Raw genomic sequence first — 27,817 nt, 5'->3', positions numbered from 1 at the left:
AATGAAAGAAAAATGTGGGGTTTTTTTTCAATAATAAAAAGGAAGTTACTCTGCGGGGCCCCTAAAGCTTGTGAAAAATTAAACTCGACGGATTCAAACTGTCCTATTTCCACTTCAAAAGCAAAGAGGCGCTGAGCTCTTCCCAACTTAGCTTCAAACGCCCAGCACCCTAGAAAATTTCTGTAGAGAAATAAAGGCTGGCTGTTCCCCCAAGCGTGTGCCGGTTACTGTGCCCGCTGTCTCTCCTCCACTAATTATGCCCCTGTGAGTCTATTAATCATCTGGTAAATTATTTAGAGAGGCCTGCGCTGTCTTCAGCGAGTACAAACACAGCATACTGCAAGGCTGCTGGTAGCGGGCAGAGGTCCCCCAGGGTCTCCCCTCGGCGGGAAGCAGCTTGCAGCTAGCACAAGCTCCAAACAAGAATCGCATCCTCTTACCACCTCAGATGGGGGCTTTGCATGGTCTTTCAACTCCGCAGCTCTTTGCAAGTTTTAAACAAAAGGGGAGAGAGCAGCCTATTGTTGACTCTTTTGTGTGCATTTAGCAGTGAGAATATTAATTCTCCATTTTTAACAAAATGAGTCCTTGCCACTAGGCTCTGATGCGGGTTGCCTCCTGGGACCCAGGACTCACAGAATGCTCTCAGAATTGCTGTAACCATCCCTGTATAGGCTGGCATGGGCTGGCATGGTGTGCTTGAGCTCTGTTAGCTAGTTGTGCTAGGTGATTGTTCAAGTGAGGTCTCAGATCTCCGTCAGACCTCCCACCTCTGTTTGGATTCTATGAGACCTCGAGGGACCTTACCAGGAAGACGTGTTTAGAAAATAGAGGCTGTGTGGGAGAAAATGCCGCTAACACTAGGTAATGATCTTTTCTTAACAAAACACACTAGAATTGCCATTTTTATTATGCCAATTAAATAGCTGCAGCTTCCCCTGGAAACAGGCACAGGCCTGGGATGTGACAAGTAAGGTGAGCCTTCCTATAGGAACACAGCTGCACTAACTGCTGGTTATCTGGAGGAGCCCATTGCAAGCCAGCCAAGAGCTAGCTAGGCAGAGCTGTGGTGGATGGCTTGCTCTTCCTGAAGAGCCAGGAGATGGGAAAGATAGAACCCATTGCTAAAGAGCCCCACTGAAGAGACACATCCTGTCTTGCAGGGTCCTGATGGGACCAAGCTTGCTGTGAACAGACAGCTCAAGATAAATCCATTACGCATTTAAAGCAAAGGCTTAAACCAAAGATAAACTAGGCCTTCGGCTGATTATTGGTGGTTTTTTATTTTCATTTAAGGCAAGAGTCTCACTCCTGGCTGGCCTGTAACTCTCAGAGGCTCACCTGTCCTCGCCTTCCTGAATTCTGGGTTCAAAGCTATGTGCCACCACATCCTGCCCTTTGGCTGTTTGTTTGTTTTTGTTTTTTTCTGAGACAGGGTTCCTCTGTGTAGCCCTGATTGTCCTGGAACTCACTCTCTAGACCAGGCTGACCTCGAACTTAGAAATCTGCCTTTCTCTGCCTCCCAAGTGGGGATTAAAGGCATGCGCCACCACTGCCCTGCCCTTTGGCTGTTTTTAATCTCCGATATTGAAAACCCAAACAGTATCCAAGAATGAAACTGAGGACCAGATCAGGGGTTGACACCACCCTCCCGAACTGAGGTACAGCAGTAGCGTGTCACAGTCTGGAAATGAGCCCCATCTCCCAAAAGACAGTGGATATTTTCCAACCAGGTGAGTCAGCACAGCCAAGTGGGCGGATGAGGGGCGTGGCCCTGTGTTTAGAGAACCAGGCCCTCAGATATGGCCACTTTCCTGAGGAAGTTCCCAATCCCTGGAGTTCAGAAAGTCCACAGAAACAGAAATCTCTTGGTAGGAATGGATCCAGGGGAAGGAGCCACACCACCTGGAGGTGTGGTCGCTGTGAGCAGGCATGGAGACCTAGCCCTGCACTTGGTTTTCGGGGAAAGAACCTTGGATGTACTGTGGACTTCCAGAGAAGAAGAGGGGTCAGCGCTGATGAGATCTGACTTTAAATGATCCAGAAATGCTGGAGAACTTGCTTTTCTGAAAGTCTGGAATCCTTTTCTGCTCATTTGGTACCCAGGTGGAAGCGCCAGGAGCCTCTGAGGAGAGGCAACGTGCTTGGAGCTACGCCCTGGCTGGCAGCCGGAGCCCTGTAGGCTGTAACAGAGGAGAGCTCCCAGAGAGTAACGCTGAGGAACCCTAGGGAATAAATTTGTTGTGTGTGCTGAAGCTTAAGTCAGAATGAGTTTGGAAGGTCAGACCTACACATTTCAAAGTCTGGGGCACAGGATAAGCAGCTCACTGGCCCTCTATGGCACTGTCACCTAGAGCTGGGATCAAGAGATTGACAACAAGCCAAGATGTGGCCCTGGAGTCCTTTGCCCAGAAAATGTGGAAAGTTGGAAGAACGAATAGTACACTTATTAATTTTCTGCTGATTCGAGAGGAAAGAGGTGTTGGCAGCAAGGACAGAGAGAAAACATCACCAAGTCCGCAGAGGTCACAGCTGGGACGCAAGAGCATACAGCCCAGTGGGGGCCTTGAGGAAGTGGTTCCAGGGGGGGCGGGGAGAGCAGATGACATCTGGATCCACCCTGCTAAGCCAGTGACAGGACTGCAGGGTGGCAGGGACCACAGAGCTGTGGGGCTCTGGTGTATGCATGGTGAACAGAGAGAGAAGAGGGCCTGGGCCTGCCACAGCAAGGAGGTCCTGTCGACGGGAAAGGTGACCAGGAGGCCAGCAATGGGGAGGGGCGTGAACGAGCAGAGTGCTTATGGGTGCTTACAGCTTCTTATGGGTTCTGAGTTAGTCTGAGCTGCCTGACCTGGCTGTTGTTCAGGAGAGGGTTTCTATGTGGGGTGGCCATGAGGCAGTGTTGCCAATCAGCTTAGGGTCTCAGGAGCTTCTGGGTCACAGGGTCGTCAATCTGTCTTTTTACTTTTTTTTTTTTTAACTTTTTTTTTCTACACATTCTCATGTAGCTCCAGGCTGGCTTCAAACTTAAGCTATGAGCTAGCGGGAGTGGGCCTGGTGGTAGCGGTGGTGGCAGTGGAGGCAGTGGTGATGGCAGTGGCGGCTGCAGTGGTATACACCATTAGTTCCAGCACTAGGGAGGCAGAAGCAGGTGGATTTCTGAGTTCAGTGTCAGCTTGGTCTACAGAGTGAGTTCCAGGACAGCCAGGACTACACAGGGAAACCCTGTCTTAAAACCAAACTAAACCAAACAACAACAAAACAAGAACAAACGAAAACCAAAACCCCAAACTTAAGCTATGAAGCTGAGAATGGCCTTGAACCCCTGAACCTTTGACCCTACCCACTGTGCTGAAGTGCTGTGATTACAGTCATGTGACACATTTCTTGACAGTCTCTCTGTTTTTATAATCCTCTGTGCCTGGATAATCCAACTCTCTGTACCTTGTGGGTCTTGATTATCTTTGGAAAAATTTAGTATTCCCACATTCCTGGGACTGCTGTTGGTACTCAAGGCTAAGGTACTAGACTATGACTAGGAATCTGAAGAGGGGCATCTGAGATGCCTGATAGACTCCAGTACACACACATACACACACACAGAGACACACATGCACACATACACAGATACACACATATACAGTACACACATACACACATACATGCACAGATACACATACATACCCACATATACACGCATATACACATACACACATGCATATAGCTATGGATATATACATACATACATATAGTTACACATGTAAACACACACACATACACAACGTAAGTGATGGAGGCACAGCTGTGATCTCCCTCTTTTGTTCTTTAGCACTCGAGGGACCTTCTGACATGGCACTGTAAAGACATGACAGAGCCTCTTTCTAGAGAGGCCTTCTTTCTTCTGCCTCTGCTCAGCAGAGGTCTCATTTTGGGCAGGATCTGACAGTCCATCTCACAGGTCTACCATCAGGATGTGGACATTTTGGGTGTCTTTCCCCAGGTCTGGAGGGCTGTGACCTCAGACCTCTACCACATCTCTACTCTGTGGCCCCTACTGCTCTGGGAGCTACCTTTTCATGGAATCTGCATAGGTCAAGGGACAGCCTATCATGGCAGGAGATTGAAGTAGCTTGTCCTGGTTAGTTTTGTGTCACCTTGACACAGCTAGAGTCATATGAAAGGAAAGAACATCAATTGAGAAAATGCCTCCAAAAGATCCAGTGGTAAGCATTTTCTTAATTAGAGGTTGATGCTGGAGGGCCCTGCCATCGTGGGTAGTGCCATCCATGGGTAGGTAGTCCTTCTTCCATAAGAAACAGGCTGAGCAAGCCATGGGGAACAGCAAAACTCTCCATGGCCTCTCATCAGCTCCTGCCTCTAGGTTCCCGCCCTTTTTGAGTTCCTGTCCTGCCTCTAGGCTCCAGCCCTATTTGAGTTCCTGTCCTGACTTCCTTCAGTGATAAACAGTGATGCAGAAGCATAAACCAAATAAGCCCCTCCCTCTCCAAGTTGCTTTTGGTCATCGTGTCTCATCATATCAATAGTGACCCTGACTAAGAGGGCTGGTGACATCACAGCCACACTCAGGAAGCAAAGAGCAATGGCTGCACATTACCACTCAGCTCCCTTCCTCTGTTTACACAGTCTGGGATCCCAGCCAAGGAATAAGGCAGCCATCCTGCATTAATTACCATAATTAAGACCATCCCTCACAGGTGTGCCTCCAGACTTGTCTCCTAGGTACTGCCAGACCTTGTAGAGTTGACAGACAACACTAACAGTCACAGGATCAGAATTCAAGAGCAACACCTGTGGGCTAGGGTCCTCTTTAATCACAAATGTCACTGTGCTCAGACTGTCTCTTCCAGGCTGTCAAATTGCAGTGACTTGGAAGTGGGCGTGGCCATAGGTGTTCCATCCCACCTTCCTGCCCTGTGAGGAGTAGCCTCTCCAGTTTGAGAGGTCCTTGTGTCCCCTCTGCATGCCCAGAGCTCCAACTGGCTTGGTAGCTACCCCGAAGTCACTAATGAAGCCCTGAGTGGTGACTATGTAAATGCAGCTCCCGACGTGCCTGTGAGATGGGACTTAGTGAGACAAGATTTATCGCTTCTGTTGGGAAGGTATGATGCGATGGCTGTTGGGTCATTAATTTGTAGGAAGCGTGAATGCAGAGTGGTGTACAGTCTAAACAAACACAGAGCAGTGAAGGGATAAAGTGGTACAAACGCTGAGGAGGGGAGCCATCCAGAGAGACACAAAAGACCCAGGATCAGGATGAAAGCCATGCCTGTCAGCTGGCCCCTCAGAAGGGCCTCCTTGGCTTGTCTGTGTGGAAGCTGAAGCAGCCACTGCATGCTGAGATGGGCCAGGTCTCCTGAGAGGAAGTGGCTCCCCACTGTCCTTCCCCCACCCTCAGTTACAGCATCTGACTGTTTGAGTTGAAAGCCTGGTACTCACTCCCTATGAGAACGGGAGAGGATGAAAAGTAGAGGGCTGTGTGCCTCAGACCCCACAAAGAAGCCAGAAGCAGCACCTTAGGAGAAGCTCCTCAGTGATGGTGACACCCCAGGACGCCTGAGAGCAGGGGCTGGGACAAGCTACCACACTCCCCAGCAACAATACCAAGTATTCAAAAGTAGTCTGCCACCTGAAGTATACAGTAGGCATGAGGACCTCGTGGGGGAGCTGGTAACAGGACAGCACTTAAGAGCATTCCAAGGCAGTCAAGGCAACCAGCCAAACAGCCCAGCCCTCACTGACGGTGGGGCTGGGGGTGGGGGTGGGGCAGCAGCAGGGCACTGGCCTAGTGCCAGACCCTGGGTTCCATCCCCCACACTGCAATAAACCAACCAACGAATAAAGATTGAGTAAAGAGAAACACAAGCCACAGCAGTTCACAAAAATGGAAATACACGGAACAATGATCTTAGCAAATATCAACCTGCCAACCTCACTTATAATCAAAAGGTGATCATGCAGGGCAGTGGTGGCGCACGCCTTTAATCCCAGCACTTCGGAGGCAGAGGCAGGTGGATCTCTGAGTTTGAGGCCAGCCTGGTCTACAGAGTGAGTTCCAGGATAGCCAAGGCTACACAGAGAAACCCTGTCTCTTGAAAACAAACAAACAAACAAACAAACAAAAAGGTGATCACAACTAAAAACAGGTTACCTGTTGGTCTGACAGATGAGCAAAGCTCGTTTTCCTGGAGGCACAACAGCACTCCTCCAGCCCCCAGTAGACATCTATGCCTTTGGGGCAACAAGCATAAGGAAGAGTTTAGCAACCTGAGACTGCTTGGCTTGGACCATGCGCCTGTCTCTCTCCAAACAATGCATCTAGCAACCCTGCCTGCACCAGGCTGCACCTATGGCTGCTTTAGATGATGGAAATAAGTCACTCCCTGTCCTAGTTTGGTTTCTGCAGCTTGGGGAGGAAAGTGTTTATTTGGCTTCCAGGTTATAGCCTATCACAGAGGGATGCCAGGGCAGAAATCTGAAGGCAGGAACTGAAGCAGAGGCTGTGGAGGAATGCTGCTTACTGGCTTGCTTTTCAACACTTGCTCAGTTACCTTTCTTCTACAGCCCAGTTCCAGCTGCCTAGAGAGGCCAAAGAGTACCCTCACATCAACCAAGAATCAAGAGACACCCGCAGACACGCCCACGGGCCGACTTGATGGAGGCAACTCCTCTGTTGAGGCTCTCTCTTCCCAGCTATGTCAAGGTTAGGGTTAAGTTGACAAAAACTAACCTGTACAAGGGAACCTTAGTGTTCCCTTGAAAATACCCCATTTCCACTCAAACACAGTCTGGGCACAATCCAACAACTACAGTTAGGCCAGATTACACTGGTTTTAGGTGCATGTTCAGCAAGAAAAACTGTCCTTGAACATTTTTAGGGCAAGTTCCCTGTTCGCCACCTTATGCCTCGGTGAGTGTGATTAAAGCCAGATGCATCATGGGAAGGAGCATGAACAGTGAACTAAGGTTTACACAGTTAAAATCTCTTCATCAAAGCAGAGATGAGCTCTCACTACACTCCATACCAACTCCTCTGTACCCCCATAAAAAGAAAGCCCTGAACAATAGCCACACATGTGACCATGGTCTGTCTGGACAGTGTACTTTTGACCTGAACTATTGCTTTGCTTTTAAATGAACTTTCCTTTCTACTTCTGCACATCTGTATGAGTCCTTATTTCAATCCTTGGGATAAGAAGCCAAGGACAGCAGGGTGTGGCACACATATCTTTCATGCCAGCATTCAGTAGGCAGAGGCAGGCAGATCTGTGTGAGCTCAAGCCCATCCAGTCTACACAGAGAAGGGGGGAGAGACAGAAAGAGAGAGAGAGAGAGAGAGAGAGAGAGAGAATGCTACATTGCTTTGCTTCTAAATGGGAGGAGGGCCTAGCAGCCAAGGAATACAGGAAGCCTCTAGAAGCTGGTGTACACTCTTGTCAGGCTGGGACAACCCTTTAGTTCAGGACTTCTGGCCTCCATAATAAAATAAACTTGTGTTATCTTGAACTACAAGGCCCATTACATCACCAACAACAGGCAAATGTGCTGGTGACAACCAGAGGCGGCTAAGAGATGGAGGAAGCAGGCACACACTGAGGTAGGCATGCACACCCACAGTATTCAGTACCCCAGTGTCAATGGGCCTGATTTCAACCCATTGATTCAATCCATAATGAATAATCGGGCATGCTGTCAAGCTTGTATACACGAGAAAACACACTTTGTAGAATAATACAAGGGATGTGAACTTGGAAAGTAGTCAAATGCTTGCTTTTTTTGTAATTTCATATTTGAGAGACACATGTGGACGTGTTACACGTAGGGTCAAGCATTGCTGTACACCATGGCCGCTGTTGACTCTGTGACTTTGGCTTGGTCCTTCTCTTTGGGTCTGATTTCCTGGGTGCTTGCTAGTAGGGAGCTGGTTTTTCACACAGTCATGAACAGCATGGCACAGGGCAAAAGCTAAGGCTACCCACCAACGTGCCTCTGGCATCCTGTTTATTCATGCAGTCCACATATCTGCAGCGTGAGACTTGGCACTCTTGGGGAAGGGGCAGGACTCACAGACACATATCAAGTGTGTCTCCAACTGCTGCTGCTACTGCTGCTGCTGCTACTACTACTACTACTACTACTACTACTACTATTATTATTATTATTATTTTTATGAGGCAGGGTTCCACACAGCTCAGACTAACCTTACACTCATAATGTAGCTGAAAGTGACAGGTGTGCATCACCATGCCCAGTGTAATACTGCCTCGGGAAGCTGGCCTGAGAACTCAGAGATGCTCTTCTGGAGAGTCAGATCCAGGAATGCTTTTAGAGTGTAGACGACACAGACGACTTGGAAAGACTATTCGATACCGTTTCCCTATCAAGCCCTCCTCTGGCTCATCCTGGAATTCGTAAAGCCATAGGAACCTTCTGGCTTCCAGCAGCTGCTCTGGGGACCCCACCCTGTAAGCACACTATCAGTTGTGAAAAGTAAACCTTCCAACCAGGAAGAAATGGAATGTTCTAAACTGCCAGTGGCAAGCCACAACATCTGTGACTTACCTGGCATGAGACCAGGTGTGGATGTCACTCGGTCTTCTCTAAAAAAACACAAGCTGCAGCCATCACACATCTGCATCCCCTCCCTATGCCCACAGGTGGACAGAGCACCTGCCCCGGAGCCACGGGCTGAGGCAGTTAATGGAGAGAGTGGTCTACCTACCTGTCATCCTCTTTTCAAAGAATGGCTGGATGAGCTCCCCGAAGCTTGACTTGGCTGCCATAGCCTCCTTCAGCAGCTGCCCGCAGCTGACTGAGGGGAGAAGAGGGGAGACGCTGTTAAATTTTAAATAGAAGGAAGGATGAGAGAAAAGGCACTCTGGCTCACACTGCCTGCTGGGGTGGGAAAGGTCGCTGGAAAAAATATATAAAAGGGTGTGGGGGTGTCCGAGAGAAAGTAAATATCAAAAAAGGAACCTGGAAATGAGGAGGGAGAGAGGAGGAGAATGAAAAGGAATGCATTTGCCAGAGAGCATTAAGAATGGACCACTGGGGAAGACACTAACGAGCCTGTGTCGCTGACAGGGAGGCTCCTGCAGGGCCTGGCTGTACCTGGAACTGCTACACAGACTCGGTGCTCTCTGGGTTGCAATGGAGGAATGGCATGCAGTTGGGGACATATTCACAGTGTGTTGATGCAGGGAGTCTGTGAAGCATGGTAATAACCCAGCCCTTCCTTCGTCAGGGTCCTGGGGGAGGGGGGAGGTGTGTTCACAAAAGGACCAAGGGATATCCTAAGCGCATTCACTCATAACTAATACTCTGCCGGAGCTGCCTGCTGCCTGCCACATTCTTCGCTGCCCTGGCTGCATGCCCACTGCAGCGGGACCTTTTCTGTCTTGTCGCACTGTGTTTCCTGCTCCCATCCACAGCCAGCACATGGGAGAGTTTGGTCAGTGACTTTTGAATAAAAAAACAAACACTCCAAACCCCTAGAAGCTTTCATCCCTAGCCAAAGCCACAAGTGTTTGTTTTAAGGCAGGGTTTCTTTGTGTAGCCCTGGCTGTCCTGGAACTTGCTCTGTAGCAAACTAGGTTGGCTGGCTTTGAACTCACAAAGACCCACCTGCCTCTGCCTCCCAAGTCCTGGGATTAAACGCGTGCACCACCACTGCCTGGCCAGAGTTGTTTTTTAATGATTCATAAACCTGTGTGTCTGTGCACATATGGGCAGAAGATGCCTGATTGAGATGTCCTGGGACTGGAGTTACAGGCAGTTTTGAGCCAGCTGACATGGGCACTAGGAACCAAATTCAGATCCTGTAAGAGTAGATTCTCTTAAGCAATGAGCCAATGTGATTCTCCTCAGTCCCTGTGTGTGTGTGTGTGTGTGTGTGTGTGTGAGAGAGAGAGAGAGAGAGAGAGAGAGAGAGAGAGAGAGAGAGACCGCACATGTGCAAAGGGTCAGAAGAGAGCATCAGGCATCCTTCATCATGCTCAGCCTATTCCTTTGAGCCAGGGTCTCATCTCAGCACATTCGTGGAAGTCAAAGAAAAGCTCTCAGGAGTCAGTTTTCCTCTGTCATCTTGTTGGATCTGTAGCTAGAATTCAGGCCATGAGGCTGGTGAGCCAGTGGCTACCCTCTGAGCCATCCTATTGGCCTGAACTTAAAATTCTCAATACAGAAGCACAAAATCCACTCTCAACACAAGCACCAAAGTGTCCAAGTATGAAAATGAAAGTTATTGGAAAAATTATAAACATGTAAACCTTTGCAAGAAAGGAAAGGGACTCTGGGATCAGGCCAATGGACCACGTATCATCAGAATTAGCACACCAAGGCTTCGGAGCAGCGGCACAAAAGTGCATTTTCAACCTTAAAGGAAAAAAATAGTTAAAATGAATAAACCTCTGGGGACCTCCAGCAGACTGATGGAAACCAGGAAAATGGAATGACATGAGAATCTTTGGAATCGGACAATACAATCTAGTAAATGAGAAATGTAGCTGTACCCAGTGGATAAAGGCAAGAAAACTGGAACAGATGAATCTAAACATGAGCACGGAGCAGGACGGTGGGCAGTCCAGGGCAGTGCTGGACAGATGAACATACTCGCCATCAAAGTCCCAGCAATCAGGAGATGAGGAGAGGGACACAAAACACCCAGGAAGCAGTGGTGGCAGAATTTCAGATTTTGGTGACATACGGTGGTATCTAAGAATCCCTGTGTCCCAGGAAGAATAAACACGAAGTAAGCCTTCCTCTAATGCAACTATACGCAGACTGTTAAAAGCCAACAAGAAAGAGAAAATACTAAAAGCCGCCAGAGGGGGAGAAAAGATGCTTCTATAGGCAGGGTGACAGGACACAAAAATAATCTGAGTTCTCATCAGAACTCGAAGGCCAGGAGACAGTGGAATGACACCTTCAAAGTACAGAGGGGGGAAAATCCACAACCGAGTCTGTCAACACAGATTTCTATATGTAACAAGCATTCTTCAGAAATGAAGGCAGGAAAATGATATTTTCAGACATATGAAAGGAGAGAGAAGTTGTCGCTGGCAGATCTTAAGGAGAAGAGATGTTAAAGGAAGTTCTCCAGGCTGAGGGGAAATGGGAGGTGGAAACCCATATCTCACCAAGCAGTGAAGCCTGGAGACGTGTGGGTAATGGCACAGTCGCCTCTCCACCTCATCCCTCCACATCTTTAATAGACAAGAGCGTGAAAAGAAAGGATCTTTATTTTATTCAAAATGTGACCACATTTATAATCTATCTCTAGATATATTTGCATGTGTGTACTATTTCGGGAGTGTCTGTGTACATTTTCGTATTTGGGGGTAAAGTAATTTTCTGAGAAGTTAGTTGGGCTGTGGCACACAGGGGCAGCACCTTTAATGCCCCCCAGCACCATTCTGTGGGCCCGCAGCCGCTTCCCTTTCCTTCCCAGCCCTTGATCCTACTAACGCAGGGCCAGCAGCCAAGGCCGCCCGGGACCACTTCAGCAAAGACCTGGAGAGCTGATTTCAATATTTCTCTCTCTGCCTGGTAAAATATTTATTGAAACTGTGCAGAGCAAGACATCTTCCTCTGGTGCAGAAAGTGTTGTCTGTTGTCACATTGACCTGGATTGGGGGGGGGAGTGGCCCCCGAAAAGACAGTGAAGAAAAGTGCTCCAACAGACGTGAAAATGGACAGCGAGAAAACGGTCTGCCCTGTGTGCCATGGTCATGGTTTATTGGTTAATATCTTTATGGCGATGTCCTTTAAAGGAAATCTTATCCTTATATGGGTGAGCTAAGGCAAAGTTAAGGACCAAGAACAGGGAAAAATCACTGTTACTGCTTCTTCCCCATCAGCCAGGAACACACAAAGCCTGGGCGGGTAGAAGACAGCGAGCAGCACTTTTGGTGAGATACTTACTGTCCACAAGGCCATATTTCTGGGCCAGAAGGGCGGCCTGCAGTTTCTTCCCGCTGCCCATCGGCCCACACAGCAGCACTTTGGGGGTGAACGGGGCATTGCATCGGTGGCCAGATTGGACGTAGGTCAGAGCTAGAACAAGAGTTGAGAATATCAAACCCAGGTCCTATGGGAAAAGAAGCTGGTCCACACCTCTGTTTGGGCTCTGCCCTCTTGCAGCGCAGCAGGACCCCTCTGTGCACCTGACATTCAGACAATAGAGGACTCATGGGGCGGGGCGGAGGGGGGTTCTGCACAGCCGGGCCCAGGCACCGAGGTGCACAGGGGGTCATGCAATCTCTAAGCATTGCCCTGGTATCGCTCCACAGCGTGTGGCAGGCATCTGTTTGCCCCCAATTTGAATTGGGGCTGAGTGTGTTGGAGGGGGGAGGCTGACCCTGGGCATGAAAGCATTTCTTATTTACTGTTCAGTTAGGTGGTTTCCAGCCTTCATCCTGCCCAAGCCTCTAACCTGAAGTCACAGGACCAGGCTAGTCTCCTAGGGGAGGTGTGGGCTGTGTGTCACACGTAGGCTTTGATATGTGCATTGGGCTGAGAGGGAGCCTGGTGTGCAGGGACTTCTAAAGGACTCGGGAATTGGTGGAGAATAATTTGTGCAGCCACACTCCAGGGACACTAACTTTGTTGCAAGTCTCCAAAAAGGCAGTAATGAAATAGGTCACAGGAGCAGGCAGCCTCAGCCAGGCTCTCCTGATCGAGCTGTACCTCTGGCATTTGATGAAGAGAGAGGTGGGAAGACAGGGGTGAACATCAACACTGAGTCTTCTCTGTGGGAAGGCTCAGGATGCAGGAAAGTTCAGGGAGGATGCACTGCACTCTGAGCTCATCCTCTCTTGCACCCACCCACTGGAGCCTTCAGGACAAGGTCTCCTCCCTAATGCCTCACCTCCTGCTGAGGCCCCCAGGCTGTCTATGCAAGGCCAGCTGTGATTGGCATCTGTCAATCTTTCTTTGTCATGGAGATCATGTCCTGAGGAGGGGCTGGGTCAACACTTCTTCTGCAAGGCATGGGTAGGTGTGTCTACTGTGGGATTCTTCCAAACTTGGTGTGAGGGGCATTTGAAGCCCACGCTGGCCTCTATCCATATTCAATAAATGTATTTATCTGCAGAGAGGGCGGCAGAGGGCTGGCATGGTCGTCTGAGTGTCCAAAACCCACACCCAATCAAAATGATGCTTTTCATTTTGGGGTGTGGGGTGTGTGTATATGTGTGTGTGTTTGCTTGCACGCAGGTGCACATGAACATACGTGCACATTTGTGTGGGAGACAGAGGACATTCTCAGAAGCCCCTGGAGGGTGACCAGTACGGTGAGGCAAAAAGTAGCCCTCAAATACTGAGCATCAGGAGTATTTGTTCATGTGCAGACTTTGGAATCTTTGGGGGTGGGGAACCGCATGTATGGTATGTACAAGGGTCTACATGTATCTGTTTGTGTATCTGTGTGGGGGTGTTTTAAACCTGGGTGCTGGGAATCCAAGCTCAGGCCTCATGCTTACGTAAACACTCTACTGGCTGAGCTGTCTTTCCTGGGCCGGATCCTGGAGCCATTACAGGACCATCTCCCTGGTCAGAAAGGTTTGCAGTTCCTTTTTCTCAGAATTAGCAGCACAGGGAGTTAAAGTTGAGCACCCCAACACTGCGGTCGCCTCTGTCATGGGCACACCATACCACAGTCACACGTGTGAACTGCTGATTAAATATTCCATGCCATACTGGGAGGGGCCTGTCATTGTCCTCACAGACTCTCAAGGCTGAGGCTGGGGTGCCATGTCTCCTTCAGGGCAGCTCAAAGCGGGGGTACTCTCTATGGCTCTCCGCTCTCGCGCCTTCCAGAAGCCAGCACCTCTCAAAAGCACAGCCACTACCGTGAAGCAGCGGCCAGCTTACAAATGATGCTTAATTTACAGTAAATAACTAAGTTAATTAGAAGTAACGATCCCCCAGACAGTCTCCACATCCAGCTATTCTTTTTGGAAATAGACGGCTGCTGGATGCACTGAGAAAAGATTAAACAAACAACACAGAGGGAATCTTGCAGCCTGATTTTCAATTTATCTCTCCACATTATTAATTAATAATAATTAATATTTAGATGCTCACGTTTTTATTTACAATTCCAGGCATGAATTCTTTATGAATGATCATATGAACTTTTAAATTTAATTAAGTAATTTAGAAGTAATTAACGTGTAAATTCGGAACCGTGGCATTAGATAAGCGTGGTAGATATTTAGCTTAAGAGCACGTGTTTGCTGCTAAAGGTCTTTCCAAGATGCAGAGCTCTGGAAAATTGCAAGGCAGCCTCAGCCTGACACGGCAAGCAGCCTCACTTTTTAGATGCCTACACACTGATGAATGCAGCTGGCAGCAGGCCTGGTCTTCCTCAGACTGTGCAGAGAGGCCCCAGCCAGAGAGGGCTGCAGAGGGCTGGCATGGTCGTCTGAGTGTCCAAAACCCACACCCAATCAAAATGATGCTTTTCATTTTGGGGTGTGGGGTGTGTGTGTGTTTGCTTGCACACAGGTGCAAATGAACATACGTGCACATTTGTGTGGGAGTCAGAGGATATTCTCAGAAGCCATCTGCTTGGTTTTTGAAACAAAGTCTCACTGGCCTGGAACGCAGAAGGTGAGGCTGGGATCTGTCCATCTGTACCTTTGTCCATCTGTACCTCCCAGCCTTGGGGTTACATGCATGGACAGCCCATGCTGGCCTCTATCCATATTCAATGGATATGTCGAATGGGTGCTGGAGATCAGCCTCAGGTTCCCCTGCTCCCAAGCAAACACTACCTGACTTGTCTTTTACAACAGTGTCTCCCCGACCCCTAATTGGCCGCAAATTTGATGCTGGGCTGAAGATGAGTTTCATTCTGATCTTCCTGTCACTGCCTCCCAAGTGCAAGGACTGCCTTGGGCACACTAGGCAAGCACTCTACCTACTACGCCACACCTGGAGCTCTGTGGACTTTTCAAATGCAAATGTTTGCAGCAGGCTTGCCCAGTGCTCCCAGGCTGGCCTCAGCTTGGTGACCTTCCTGCCTCAGCATCTTTAAGTACTGGCTTTCCAGGGATGCACGGACACATGCACGGATATATTTTTTTTCCTTTTTAAACACACGGTCTCATGCAGCCCAGGGTAGCCTCAAAAATCTCTATATAACAGAAATGACCTTGAACATCTGCTTTTTTTGTCTGTAACTGCCAAGACCTGGGATTGCAGGCGTATGCCACTATGCCAGGTTTTATGTGGAAGCCAACACTTCAGGCAACCCACCAACTGAGAGCTATACCATCCCCCCTCAATTTTTTTTCCTTGAAGAGATTTGAAAGAGACTACGAGAAAGGGGCCATCAAGGGTCTCAAATGTCTGCTGTCATTTTGTTTTGTCAAAACACTTTAAATGCCTTTCCCCCCTGGTATCAGACAGAAGGAGATAAGTGGATTTTGAGACATCAAAACTTAAATATTTTTTAATATTTATAAATAGCCCACTTTTGCAAGGCTGCCCTTGAGCAGCTGTCACGTGTGGGGACAACTATGCGGTGTGGTGGTGGGCAGCTTATTCTGGCTCATGGAGTCACCTTGCCTGTCTTGTGTTGATAAATATATTTCTATCTTAATTATTTCTCTTTCTTCTCCTTCAAGATCAGGCCTCAAAACTTTGCTACCATTATGCCCCTCCCATTCTTTACCCCCGCACACTGTCAACCCTCTGTGGGCTGGAGATAGATATCTGACACCACCCAGGTGTCAGATATCAGCCCCGGGTGGGAGGGGGGTCCCCAAGTGTCCCTGAGTGGCCCATCAGTGACCTGCCTCCCAGGGTGCCCACAAATTCCAACTACTGCTGTTGCTGGCCTGAAGGGTACGGGGACAGGGAGGGTAGTCAAGTATTCAGAGTGGCCCCTGGCCCTTGTGTGGGGCTGAGGTGGGAAAGCCTGTTGTATTTACCCTGGTAGAAGACATCTACACATGGCTGATCTGAGCTGATGGTTTTCAGGATTTTGGGGTAAGAAGGAAGAATCCTGATGATGTGCCTGTGGTACTCCAGCAGCTTCTTCGCTGTTTCTATCTCCGAGATGCCCTCCGGCTGTATCAGCCTGTTCTGTATTTCAGGCTCAGGGGGCCAGTCGAAGGTGGTGTGATAGATCTCTGCACAGGGAGAGGCACGGGGTTAGAGAACCACCCATGGCTGCTGCAGGCTCTGCTGCACTGCCTGCCTGGTGCTGCCCAGGGATGTGGCTGACCATGTCCAGCCAGCAAGTGTCTCACTAACAACAACGATGCATGGATAACATCAGTTGCTATTCATAGCAACAACAATAAATAATGATGGGGTTGGGGACAGATGTAACTTAGTTAGTAAAGTGTTTGACTCAAATCCACAAAGCCCTGGGTTCAATTCCCAGCACCGCATAAACCAGGTGTGACATTTACAGGTTTTGTGGAGTTATGGCAACTCTCTCAAACCTAAGGCTGGTATACTATTCCCCCTCCAGAACATTCTGAAGTTAGGGACCCTCAAGTGGCTCCCTCTTCTTAGGCCTTCTATAATGGAGGCAGGAGGATTAGGAGTTCAAAGTCATCCTCACCTACATAGCAAGCACAAGGCCAATCTAGACTCCATGACTCATAGACTCCACATCACCTCAAGAAAAACCACATCGGTACCTCAGCCTGGAGCTAAGGGCAGCCGTGGATCGCTGAGTGCTCGGATGGGCCCTGCAGATGCAATTCATCCTCACAGTAATTTGAGCTTCCACCCCAAGTCCAGAGAAAACCAAGCCTAGGAGTGGAACCTTCCCCTTGTCCCCCAGCCCTGTTGATGTGGCGACTTAAGATCCCATTCGTGGGCTGGAGGATGGCTTAGTGGTTAAGAGCATTGACTGCTCTTCCAGAGGTCCTGAGTTCAAATCCCAGCAACCACATGGTGGCTCACAACCATCTGCAATGTGATCTGATGCCCCCTTCTGGTGTGTCTGAAGAAAACTACAGTGTACTCATATAAATAAAATAAATAAATAAATAAATCTTTAAAAATATCTTTAAAAAAAAAAGATCCCATTCGCAGCACAGACCAGTTCTTTAGGAAACTCATACGCCTTACTCCTCCACACTCAGAGCAAGTAACGTGGGGCACACGGCTTCCCAGGAAGGACACCAGCGCCCCCCCCCCCCCAAAAAAAATGTCCGCTGTGCATGAACCTGAGCCCCAAGGCAAGCTCTGCAGAGCACAGCTTCCTGGACACAGCCAGTACCCAGAGTCTGCTTGTCCCAAGGACGAGGCTGCCTTTACCCAAGATGACCTCTTCCCCGCCTGCTGGGATTTCTGTTCCCGGTGCCTTCTGGGTCTGAGCCAGGCCCTCTCAGCTGTGGCTCCCTGGGTGCCTACAGTAGACCCTGTCTTTGAATCCCTTGGGTGGGGACATGGGAGCACCGTACCTCCAGTGACAGGGTCGATCCGCTTGCCCACATTTCTCTCAATCAGGACGGTATCTGGAGCATTCAGCACAACTGGGCAGAGAAGAAAGGAGTAAACCAGGTGTGCTGGGCTCAAGTGTCACATGTCTGAGACCTCTGCCATGTGATCACATTCAACTCCCCGTCCCCCATGTCACCATTCTCCCAGGGGGCACTAAACCATTCTGAGACCACCATGGTGAGACATGTCCCTGACCATCAATTTTCACTGTGGAAAATCATAGTGTAGAGGTCTTTGTGATTCAGACCCTGCCACCCTTCCTTCCCTTGGTTTCCTGAAGAGGCCCACAGCAGAGGGGTTCCTTATATGAGGAACCTCACTTTGCTTACTGACAAGTCCTCAATGCATTTAGCTTGTGACTGAGGCTGGACTTCACCTAATGTCTTTTCTTGCTGGGTCCCAGGCCCTTGAAACCATCCTGTGGGCAGTGATTTGGCCCTGTGCTAGGGATGGGAGGTAGCCATGCTAAAGAACAGTGCATGCTCAGGGCAGCTGGGGCTAGGGGTCTACTCACTGACGTGCTTGGGCGCCAGCCCCAGGGTCTGGATCATCAGAGCCTGCTCCCGCCTCTCGGGGATGCCATCTAGAATCCAGCCCTAGATAAACGGTATGGAGAGGCTCTTCACTATAGGTTTTTACCTTTATTTGTTTTGTGCACACATATGTGAGTGTGTGCATGTGTGAGTGAGTGCTGTGTGAGTATATGCATGTGTGAGTATGTGCTGTGTGTGTGCTGTGTGAGTGCATGTGTGAGTGTGTACTGTGTGAGTGTGTGCTGTGTGTGTACTGTGTGAGTGCATGTGTGAGTGCATGTGTGAGTGTGTGCTGTGTGAGTGCATGTGTGAGTGTGTGCTGTGTGAGTGCATGTGTGAGTGCGTGCTGTGTGTGTGTATGAGTGCCACAGCACACATGTACAGGTCAGAGACAATTTTCAAAAGTTAGTTCTTGGATTCTACCCCATGTGGGTCCTGGGGATTGAATTCAGGCCATCGAGTTCATTGAGCACCTTTACCCGCTGAGTAGCCCCTCCCTATTTTACATTATGTTTTAGAAGGTCTAAAGAGTGCTGGAATCTTTGAAGCCAAAGAAGTGTTCCTGACAGCAGCAACACCTTTGCAGCTGCTCATGAACCCTCAGAGCCAGTGCTCATGAACAAACACATAGCAGGCACCTGACGTCCTGGCTTCCCGCAGCTGCCACAGCTACCATCAGCATGTGTCCATGCCGGCATGGGCCTTCACTGCCTCTGCTTTTGAAGGTTTATACCACATCCCTAAGTGATTGAGCCATGCTGCCGCTTTGCCCACAGCTCCACGAATCAGTAAACATTTTTCACCATCTGCGATGGCTATTCTCGGATGCCAACTTGCCTACATCTGGAATTAACTAAAATTTAAAGAAAAATGGAGGGCACACGAGTGAGGGAGTTTGCTGAATTTGAAAGAGAAAGAGCCGCTCCTAATCCACATCTTGGAGGCAAGGTGGGAAGACATGCCTTTGACCTGGGCCACCTTTTGGCTGGAAGCCTATACAAGGACATGAAAGAAGGAAGTTCTCTCTCTCTCTTTGCCTGTTTAATTCTCAATCTTGCTAGCAAGTCCATCCCTTCAGTGGCATTAGAGCCTTCTTCAGGATTCTGATGTCTACTGAAGACCCTCTGAGACATCCAACCTTGTGGATGAAACAAGTACTGGATTCTTTGACTTTTCGTTCACAGTTGGCCATTGTTTAGACTAGCTGAACCAGAGTCTGTAAGTCATTCTAATAAATCCCACATATAGACATCCCATATATATGTACACATATACATGTACACATACATATTACATGCATACACATATATATTCATTCTATAAGTTTTGTTACTCTAGAGAGCCCTGATTACACCATCATAAACGTCACTGCAGTGGACATCTTTGAGTGCACAGCCCTTTCACATGTTGAATTTTTTCTGGGATACAGGATTGCTAAGACAAGGGGTCACTAGGATCAAAGCCAAGCATGGCAGTGCACACTTACAATCCAATTCCAGCTCTGGAAGGTGAAGACAAGTGTATTGCTGGGGCTGGCTGGACAGACAGGCCAGACAGCGAGAGACAACTGTCTCATAAAACAAGGTGGATGGTGTGCCTGAGGAAGAGCATCTAAGGCACCCCTTGTCTTTACAGGAAATGTGCACACATGCATACACATTTGAATACACATCATATACATATACTACACATACATATACTATACATATGGGATATGTATACATGTGGGATTTGTTAGAGTGGCACAGCCTTGTGGTTCAGCTTGCCCAACAATGGCTGACTATGAACAAAAAGTCCAAGAATCTAATAGCTATTTTGTCCGAGAGGCTAGATGTCTCAGACGATCTTCAGTATACACTGGAATACCAAAAAGTAGTCTCCAATGCCAGTGAAGGAATGGACTTGCTAGTGAGAGCAAGGGGAAGTAAGCAGAGAGCAAGCTTCCTTCTTCCACAGCCTTTATTATGGCTGCCAGCACAAGGCATGACCAGATTGAAGGTTGAATTTTCCACCTCAAAAACTTTGGAGTTTGGACTAAAGGTGCATCATTCCACCTCAATCCAGATTAAAAGTGAGTTTTCCTGGGCTGGGCATGGTGATCCGTGCCTTTAATTTTAGCCCTCCAGAGGCAGAAGCAGGTACATCTCTGTGAATTTGAGGCCAGCTTGGCCTCCAAAGTGAGTTCTAGGACAGCCAAGGTTATCAAGAGAAACCCTATCTTGTTAGGGGGCCGGGGAGTGGAATAAAAGTGTGTGTGTGTGTGTGTGTGTGTGTGAATGCCCTCAGGGGCCAGAAAGAGACCTCAGATTCCCTGGGACTGGAGTCACAGAGTGGTGAACTACCTGATGGAGGTGCTGGGACCTGCACTCAGCACTTCAGAGGAGCCGCAACACCCATCTGCTGGGCCACCTCTCCAGCTTCATCACATCACAGTTTGTGTCTGGTGGTAGAGCACCTGTCTCCTTCTCTGCATAGTTACCAATGCTAGACACTACCCTGGGAGAAAACCTGTCCAACAAAATATAATATACCCCAGACTGCTTTAATCTACACATTAAGAAGCAAACCCATATTGTCAAACACTACCACAGCCATTTGAGGCAGACTGTTGCCACATTTGCCAAGGTTTGCCTGTGACTGCCAAGTGTGTGCTGTGTTTCATGTTACACACTGATTTTTGTTAAGTCAGTGCCTGCACCCCTGTTTTGGACTGTGGTGTTTGTGGGTGCATAAAAAGGCCTTTCCTACCACAAAAGGAGGTAAATATTCTCTTGTATTTAAACCGTGCTCTCTCATGGTTTCGAACTGAAAATTTAATAGAACGATGCTTTCTTTTGTGAACACATGAAGCTAAGATCTACTTTGCTCCCTCGAGGCTCCCAGCCCTCCCAGCCTTGGCTCAGAACAGCCCTCCCCATCTGAGGCCTTTCTTTTCAAACTGTAATGGCTGGCAGGAACTTGGCTGTCACCTCTTCCTGCCTGTAGATTATGAAGCTATTTTTGTTTAACCTTTAAAGTTATCACAATTTTATAATTTATTGCTTTATATTTAATAGAGCACCTTTCCTCCTCTCCTTTTTCAAAAATGTACTCTTTCAAGTGAGCATCAAAACATTTTTTGTTGAGCCTCCTGCAAGACAGGAGCTCTGAGGACTTCAGAATAACACTGATTGCGTAGACTAATTCATGAGCAGCTGATGTTCTATGCAGAAGCCAATGACTCATCTTTCTATTTGTTTTCTTCTGTCCATCAGCAGCCCTTGCATTTAACAGTTGCTAGACCTTTCAAGTCCAGAGAGTCTAGAGTTAGACCACACTACACACGCGCGCGCGCACACACACACACACACACACACACACACACACACACACACACACACTGCATCTTTAGATTTGGAACTCAGATTAAAACAGTAGTGAACTTTGTAAGAGTGAAAGTAAGCAAACAATCAAATGGCTTTGAGTTCACCTCACAGCCAAGGGAGGCAGAAGAAGCCCTCTGCTTCTCAGAGACCCTCCCAGGCATCCTGGAGAGTCAGTGTCTCTGTGGTCAAGCTGGACTGATGGGGCGAGCCTACACCCTACATCCTGACTTACAAGATGGAGAGCAAATGATATCTTTCCTTAGAATCAAAACTGTTGCACAAACGTGGGGGCCAAGATTGAATTCATTCCCCAGGATACACATAAAAAGTCAGGGTGTGCCTAAAACCCCGGCTCTGATAAACTAGAGACAAGAGGGTTTCAGGGGCTCACTGGCCAGTCAGTCTAACTGAAATGGCAAGTTCCAGGCTCAGTGAGAGACTCTCTCAAAAATAAGGTGGAGTCGGGCAAGGTGGTACATACCTGTAATCCCAGCACTCAGGAGGCAGAGGCAGGCAGATCTTTTGAGTTTGAGGCTAGCCTGGACTAGCCTCATAGTGAGTTCAGGTTCAGCCAGGGCTACACATAGAAACCCTGTCTCAAAAACAAACAAGCAAACAAGAAAATATACTAGGTAGAAAGAAATAGGTACCATCAGATATTGACCTCTGGCCTCTACACACACATGTACATGCACATTCATACATGTGTACACAAACATACCATCATGCCCATATTTCTTCACTATTGAAATATTTAGGTGCCAAAGCCTCCACAGATGGTTTTATAAAAAGCTAAACAAATTTACTCCTAAAGCATGTTGGAAAAACCAGGCAAGCTTTCATTAATTCTTTATACAGGGAAATACTACCACAGAGCCTTGGCTTCAGAACTAATGAAGCAAAAGAGAGAGAAAAAAATTAACAGCCTTTGGATCCCTCAAGTCCTTGTTATAGGCAACTGACCTTGTTATGGGCAGAAGGAGCTCCTGCAGCAGCCGGCAGCCACAGGGACTGAGGCGAAGCTACTGCCGCCCCCCCTTCTTACAGATCAGTTAAATTCTTACACACACACACACACACACACACACACACACACACACACACACGTTTCCTATGATAGGCATTGGGAGTAATCATGAGCCCAATTACGACAGCTATCTCTAGTACAAGAGCTGGTTATTCAACTTAGAGCCCCCCTTTTTTCTTCTTTCTCTCTCTCTTTCTTTCTTTTTCCTTCCTTCCTTCCTTCCTTCCTCCCCTCCCTCCCTCCCTCCCTCCCTCCTTCCTTTCTTCCTTCCTTTCTTTTTGGTTTGGTTTCTGGTTTTTGGTTTTTTGAGACAAGCTTTCTATGTGTAGCCCTGGCTTTCCTAGAATTTGCTCTTTAGACCAGGTTGGCCTCAAACTCAGAGATCTGCCTGCCTCTGCCTGCCTCTGCTTCCTGAGTGCTGGGGCTAAAGGCGTGCATCATCACTATATCCGCCCTTTGTTTTAAAGACAGGGTCTTGGTATGTAACTAGGCAGGTCTCATACCTGCTGTATCAATCCTTCCAACTGTACCAAGCCTTCCAAGTTTTGGGATTGCAGGTTTGAATCACTTCTGGAATGTGGAAGAGGCAAGCCCTTCCAGAAAGATTTGATTTTAATATTGCCTCTCTGTGCCTGAGTCCACAGCAGATTTCAGGACATGGTCCAAAGCTCTTACAACTATTCACAGGAACAGCATGTACACGTTGTACAAACAAAAGCTGGGTTCCTAATGACCAGGAAAGAGCAGGAAAACATGGGACACCTCCTTGACTCGTGGGCTTATGGTAACTTCCTTTGTGGATTAGAGACCTTAGGAAGAGGCCTTAGGGCGGTCTTCAGGTCTGCTCTGATGGGGAGGATAAACTAAAGAAGGGAGCTCCTATTACAAGGCAGTCACTTGTCACACAGGGCAGGCACCTGTGGACACCCCCATCCCTGTGCGGTCCATGTGGGTCTACGTCAGCTGTCCTTGGAGGGACAGTGGCTGGATGAAGGCTTCAGTGTGAGCATCCCTAGGCTTGGCACTCAGAAAGCTCTCTTCCTCAGAGGACACACACTCACAGTGGCTCACTGCACACTTGTAAAATAGGCTGCACTTTCCAGGGGAAATGGCAATCCGAGCTGAGAACATGTTCAGTAAAGCAAGTAGTAGTTAATCAGGAAACACCAACTGCTGCCAGCCATACGAGGGACATGGAGACAATTGCCACCATTGTGCTCTGCTAGGTTCGCCAGTCCAGTGGCCAGGACCGGCCTGGTGCAGAGGTGTCAGGCAACCCCTAATTAGACACATTATCCATCTTCCTGACACTTCAGTGAGTTGTCTGCTCCACAGTGGCGCCCCAGCTTTGTTCTGAGCAGGTTAATTGATATTCCGATGCCTTAGCTCACCATACCCCCGTGGCTCGGCTCTGTTTTATCACACATCAAAAAGGCCGTATGCTCAGGGCACTCCGCACAGGGCTGGGGGCCTGCACAGCTGCAAGGGGCATAGTATCACAGGAGGGACAGGCACTGAGCAGATGTCACAGCTGCAAGAAAGGGAAGCAGAGAAGCCAGGCAACCCAGGGAAGTTGTCAAGGCGCAGCAGAGCTCAGCCTGACGGAGCAAGGCTCGGCCTGCATTGTGCACAACACTGGCCCTTTCTGCCCTTCTGACTTATCAAAGCACAATTAGCTAGGCCTGTGGGAAGCTTGGTTGCCCTCTGGGTCGCTGGCTCTGTGATGTGCTTCCCTCCTTCCCTGGCTCCTCAAAAGGAAGCCAGAGTATGGGCACTCCCTGATCATCTCCTGGCTCCAACTGAGGATCACTAGAGAAGGCAGCGGGAGCTCCTGCTGGCTCCTCCTGGGGCCCCAAGAGGCCAACAGAGGCCTGAGGCTTGGATTTCAATCACATTCCCTTGGTCCAGAGTCTGAGTTGAGTTACCAAGGCAAGTGTGAGAAGCAACAGAAACTACCACCACCCTCCTTTTTCTCTAAAAGAAATGCTAGGTGCTCCCCAGCGCAAGAGAAAAGAGGGCTCAGGGGTAAAGATGGGGGAACTTCTCTAGTTTTACCATGGCCACCATAATTTTGAGAAAAGTGAACTGTTCTTTGTGTGTGTGGCCCAGAGTGGATGTGAACTTAATATATACCTGATCGTCTAGCTTCAGGCTCACATTACACTCCCGGGTGGGTAGACTATTCTTTTATCCATCTGTCTGCAGGAAGGAATCCTACTTGGGTCTACAGAATTCAACATAGAAATGACCCTGTGGGGAGGAGAGGCTGGCCTTCTCCCCGACTCCCGACCCCCACCAGGACCTAGTCCCAACCTACTTCAGTCTACCAAGGGAACTGGTGAGCTGATTTTCACTGCTGCAAGCTCATGGCTGACTATACTGCACCCCATCCACCCCATACGCCAACATGGTTGGTTGTTCAGATACCAGCATTGTGATTCCATACGGGAAAGGTCATCATCAGAGCCAGCCCCTGGACTTGGGGAGTGGGTCTCCAGGTGTGCAGTACATCTCAGCTCAGTTCTTCTGCCCAGCTAGCTGAGAATGAATGAGTGGGCCTGCTATTCACGGTGCAAAACAGGAGCCAACAGGATGATCAGCTGGCTCCAAGGACCCTTTGGATGTCAAAACATGGTCATTTCCTTTTGGGATGGGGATGGTCCAATGGACACCTAGAATCCCAGCACTGGGGAGCCTGAGGCAGGCCTGCTATGAGTTCAAAATCAACCTGGGCTAAAAAGTGAGAGAAGATCTAAAAACAACCCCTCCTCCAATTCCAATCAAAATAACCCCAGAGTTTGCTTTTGTTCACACAGCCCAACTCGCCTGGTAGAATCCTGTAAGTTTCCTAAAGTAGTTCAGAGAAAGCAAAGTTCCTATGAGGCACTGGAGTGGGCATGGCAGTGGGGTGGGGTGGCCACATAAGTTTGTTCAAGAATATGATGGCTCATTCCTCTGCTGGCACTGGCCACACACCAGCCACCTTCCCCACTGCCTGTCCCCAGCATGTCTGTTCCCCTCTGTGGGTACAGCACTCTAAACTCCACCTGATTCCCACCCAGAAGACAACCATCGTCTCCCAGCCTCAGTTTCCTCTGAGCATTTGCTCTGAACCACCCCAGCTCCCAACCCCCTGAACTCAAGGGCACAGCTACTTTCCCTGTCAACCTGAACCTTTGTCTTCTCATGACTTTGACCAGACACCCATCATAACTCCAGGAAAAACTGCAGGTCAGCCAGTGGCTGGAGAGGGAACATGAGGCCTCCTGTGACCTCTTCCAGCCACACTACACCCATTCCTCAGCCTGCAGACATCTGCCCATACATCTTTAGAGAGTACCAGATCACATTCACCATGGCCTCAGCCTGAGGTCTCATGGACCCTCCAAGGAGGGCTGCTAATGCAGTAGCAACTCTCCTCACTCTGCCTGGTGTTTATCTGTTTCCTGAGCAGAGGTCAAGCCTCCACTTCGTTTCCAGCCCTTTCCATCCTAGTTACATGTGCACAGAGGCCTCATAGAGCCATGGGTATGCCAGTGACAGCTACCGACTCTTGAGCCTCCACAGTGGCTTAGCAGCCCATCTCCTTGGACTGACAGCCACTGATGTCAGTCAGGTAACACTGCAAGGAGGGATAAGCAGGCAGCCCCTAGTTCCATGCAATGGATTGGGCAGCTTAGCTTGGGTAACATCTCTGCCATCAAGTACCCATGACTTATGACCAAAAATGAGGGTGGAGATTCTAGAAACACACCAAGTAAACTTAAAACTCAGGGTCAGAAACACAGTGTTCCAACTTTATTGTGAAATCAGAATTGTCATGATTGAATTCAAGGTCTAAAAGAAATTTACCTATGAGTGCCAAGAGGACTTTTAGGTTTTATATGGAGTAAAGACAATATCCAAAACATTTCTATGGCTCTCAGAATGGGAGCTACAACCCGGCTTTCAACCTCTACCAAGAGCCAGAACCAGCATCTGTTTTTCTCTTGAGACAGGAGCTCACCTATCCCAGGATGACCTTGAAGTTCTGATCTTCCTGCCCCCATCTCCTGAGTGTTGGGATTACAGGTATGTACCGTCATGCCTGGTTTTATGCAGTATTAGGAGATCAAATGTAGGCCTCCTGCATGCTAGGCAAGAATTTGACCAACGGGGCTGTACCCCCAACCTGATGTCTTCTCTGTCCACAGCACACAGAGCAGCCTCATGCACTCACTCCCTTCCCTTCCTCTGGGCAATGGTTGCCATGCTGCTTTTGGGTGAGCTGGTGGGCCAAGCCCACTAATCTCCTTACTGCAGACCCTCTGCCCTCCCTTGCCTCTTATGGGTCACTTGTTCAGGGCCACTGGCAGTGTGTGTGCCAACAAATGCTGGCTCTCCACTAATTGTGAGAACTCCCTCCCAAGTGGCAGCTGAATTCTTATCTGTGTGTGACTTCTGCCCATAACCCTACCCCTCAGAACCGCAGTGATGAGAACCCTGGGTGCCTGGGTTCTTGAATTATGCCCAGTTGCTTTTCAGCTCATCCCAATTTTCAGCCTGGGGGCAACTGTTCAGGACCAAGAAGCTGGTTCTCCATTCAGAGCCTCCTGTGTAAAAGACTGCACTCCTAGGTACAGTGTGCTACTGACCCCATTAGAATATGGTCCTGACAATGTTCTTTAAGGTTCTTGGTATTCCACAAGCCCACTCTGAAAGTATGCAAGACCCTCCTTCCCTCTCCTCTATCTTTCCCTCTCCTTCCTTCTCCCTCTTACCCACCTTCTCCTCTTCCCCTTTCTACCTGCCTCCACAAGTGCTGAGATTAGAGTTTGCCTACTATGCCCACCTAGCTGGCACTGCTCTCCAGCATAAAACACAGAAAGAGCCAGCATCTTCTTCCACCCCTAAGATGGTTCTCTCCTAGCTCCTCCAACAATGTCATTTCTTAACTCAGTCCAAGTGGACACCAGGACAGTGCATGGTGCTGAGCAGAGCTGAAGCTTCTCAACCAGAGAATGAGGTAGTCATTGTCAGGGACCACACACTGCAGCACCTAAGCCCAGGACACTCTCTGGTTATTTCCTTTCTGCACACCCCAGCCTAGCTATCTGAGAGGTGGTTCAGACTCAAGAGGTGGACACAAGCTTCGTGCCCAGCAGCTTCTTGATTGTAGACCCAAAGAAAAGGATGCAGGTGGCTGAGATGAGATCCAACTCACTGAGACGCAGCACACTACATGGGTTGTTTTAAGCCGATACATTTGTAATGCAAAGAGAGGGGACCGATGTCCAGTGCACTGTTCACTGAGCACCTAGGCTCTGGGAAGTGAAGAATCCCCAAGCCTCATACACAGCGCCTGCTGGCAAAGATCCTGTGCTCTGTAAATATTGATTGATGGAAGGAAGGAAGGAAGGAAGGAA

The 27,817-nt window shown here is 48.8% G+C and overlaps 1 protein-coding gene across 1 annotated transcript in view; it reads right to left on the bottom strand.

Annotated features, from left to right (window-relative positions):
• The window catches only part of Ak8 (adenylate kinase 8), a 113,984-nt gene that overhangs the window by 59,027 nt on the left and 27,140 nt on the right, over positions 1–27,817 (bottom strand). Inside the window, exons 6-10 of the mRNA XM_031369546.1 lie at positions 18,002–18,083; positions 17,448–17,519; positions 15,957–16,157; positions 11,941–12,072; positions 8,741–8,830 (exon numbers count right to left, since the gene is read on the bottom strand). Coding sequence (XP_031225406.1) covers positions 8,741–8,830; positions 11,941–12,072; positions 15,957–16,157; positions 17,448–17,519; positions 18,002–18,083 — 577 coding nt within the window. The remainder of the gene's footprint in view (positions 1–8,740; positions 8,831–11,940; positions 12,073–15,956; positions 16,158–17,447; positions 17,520–18,001; positions 18,084–27,817) is intronic.

The sequence above is a fragment of the Mastomys coucha genome, unplaced genomic scaffold, assembly GCF_008632895.1.
Source record: "Mastomys coucha isolate ucsf_1 unplaced genomic scaffold, UCSF_Mcou_1 pScaffold15, whole genome shotgun sequence".
Classification (NCBI taxonomy): Eukaryota; Metazoa; Chordata; class Mammalia; order Rodentia; family Muridae; genus Mastomys; species Mastomys coucha.
This window is presented reverse-complemented; position numbering and strand designations above follow the sequence as displayed.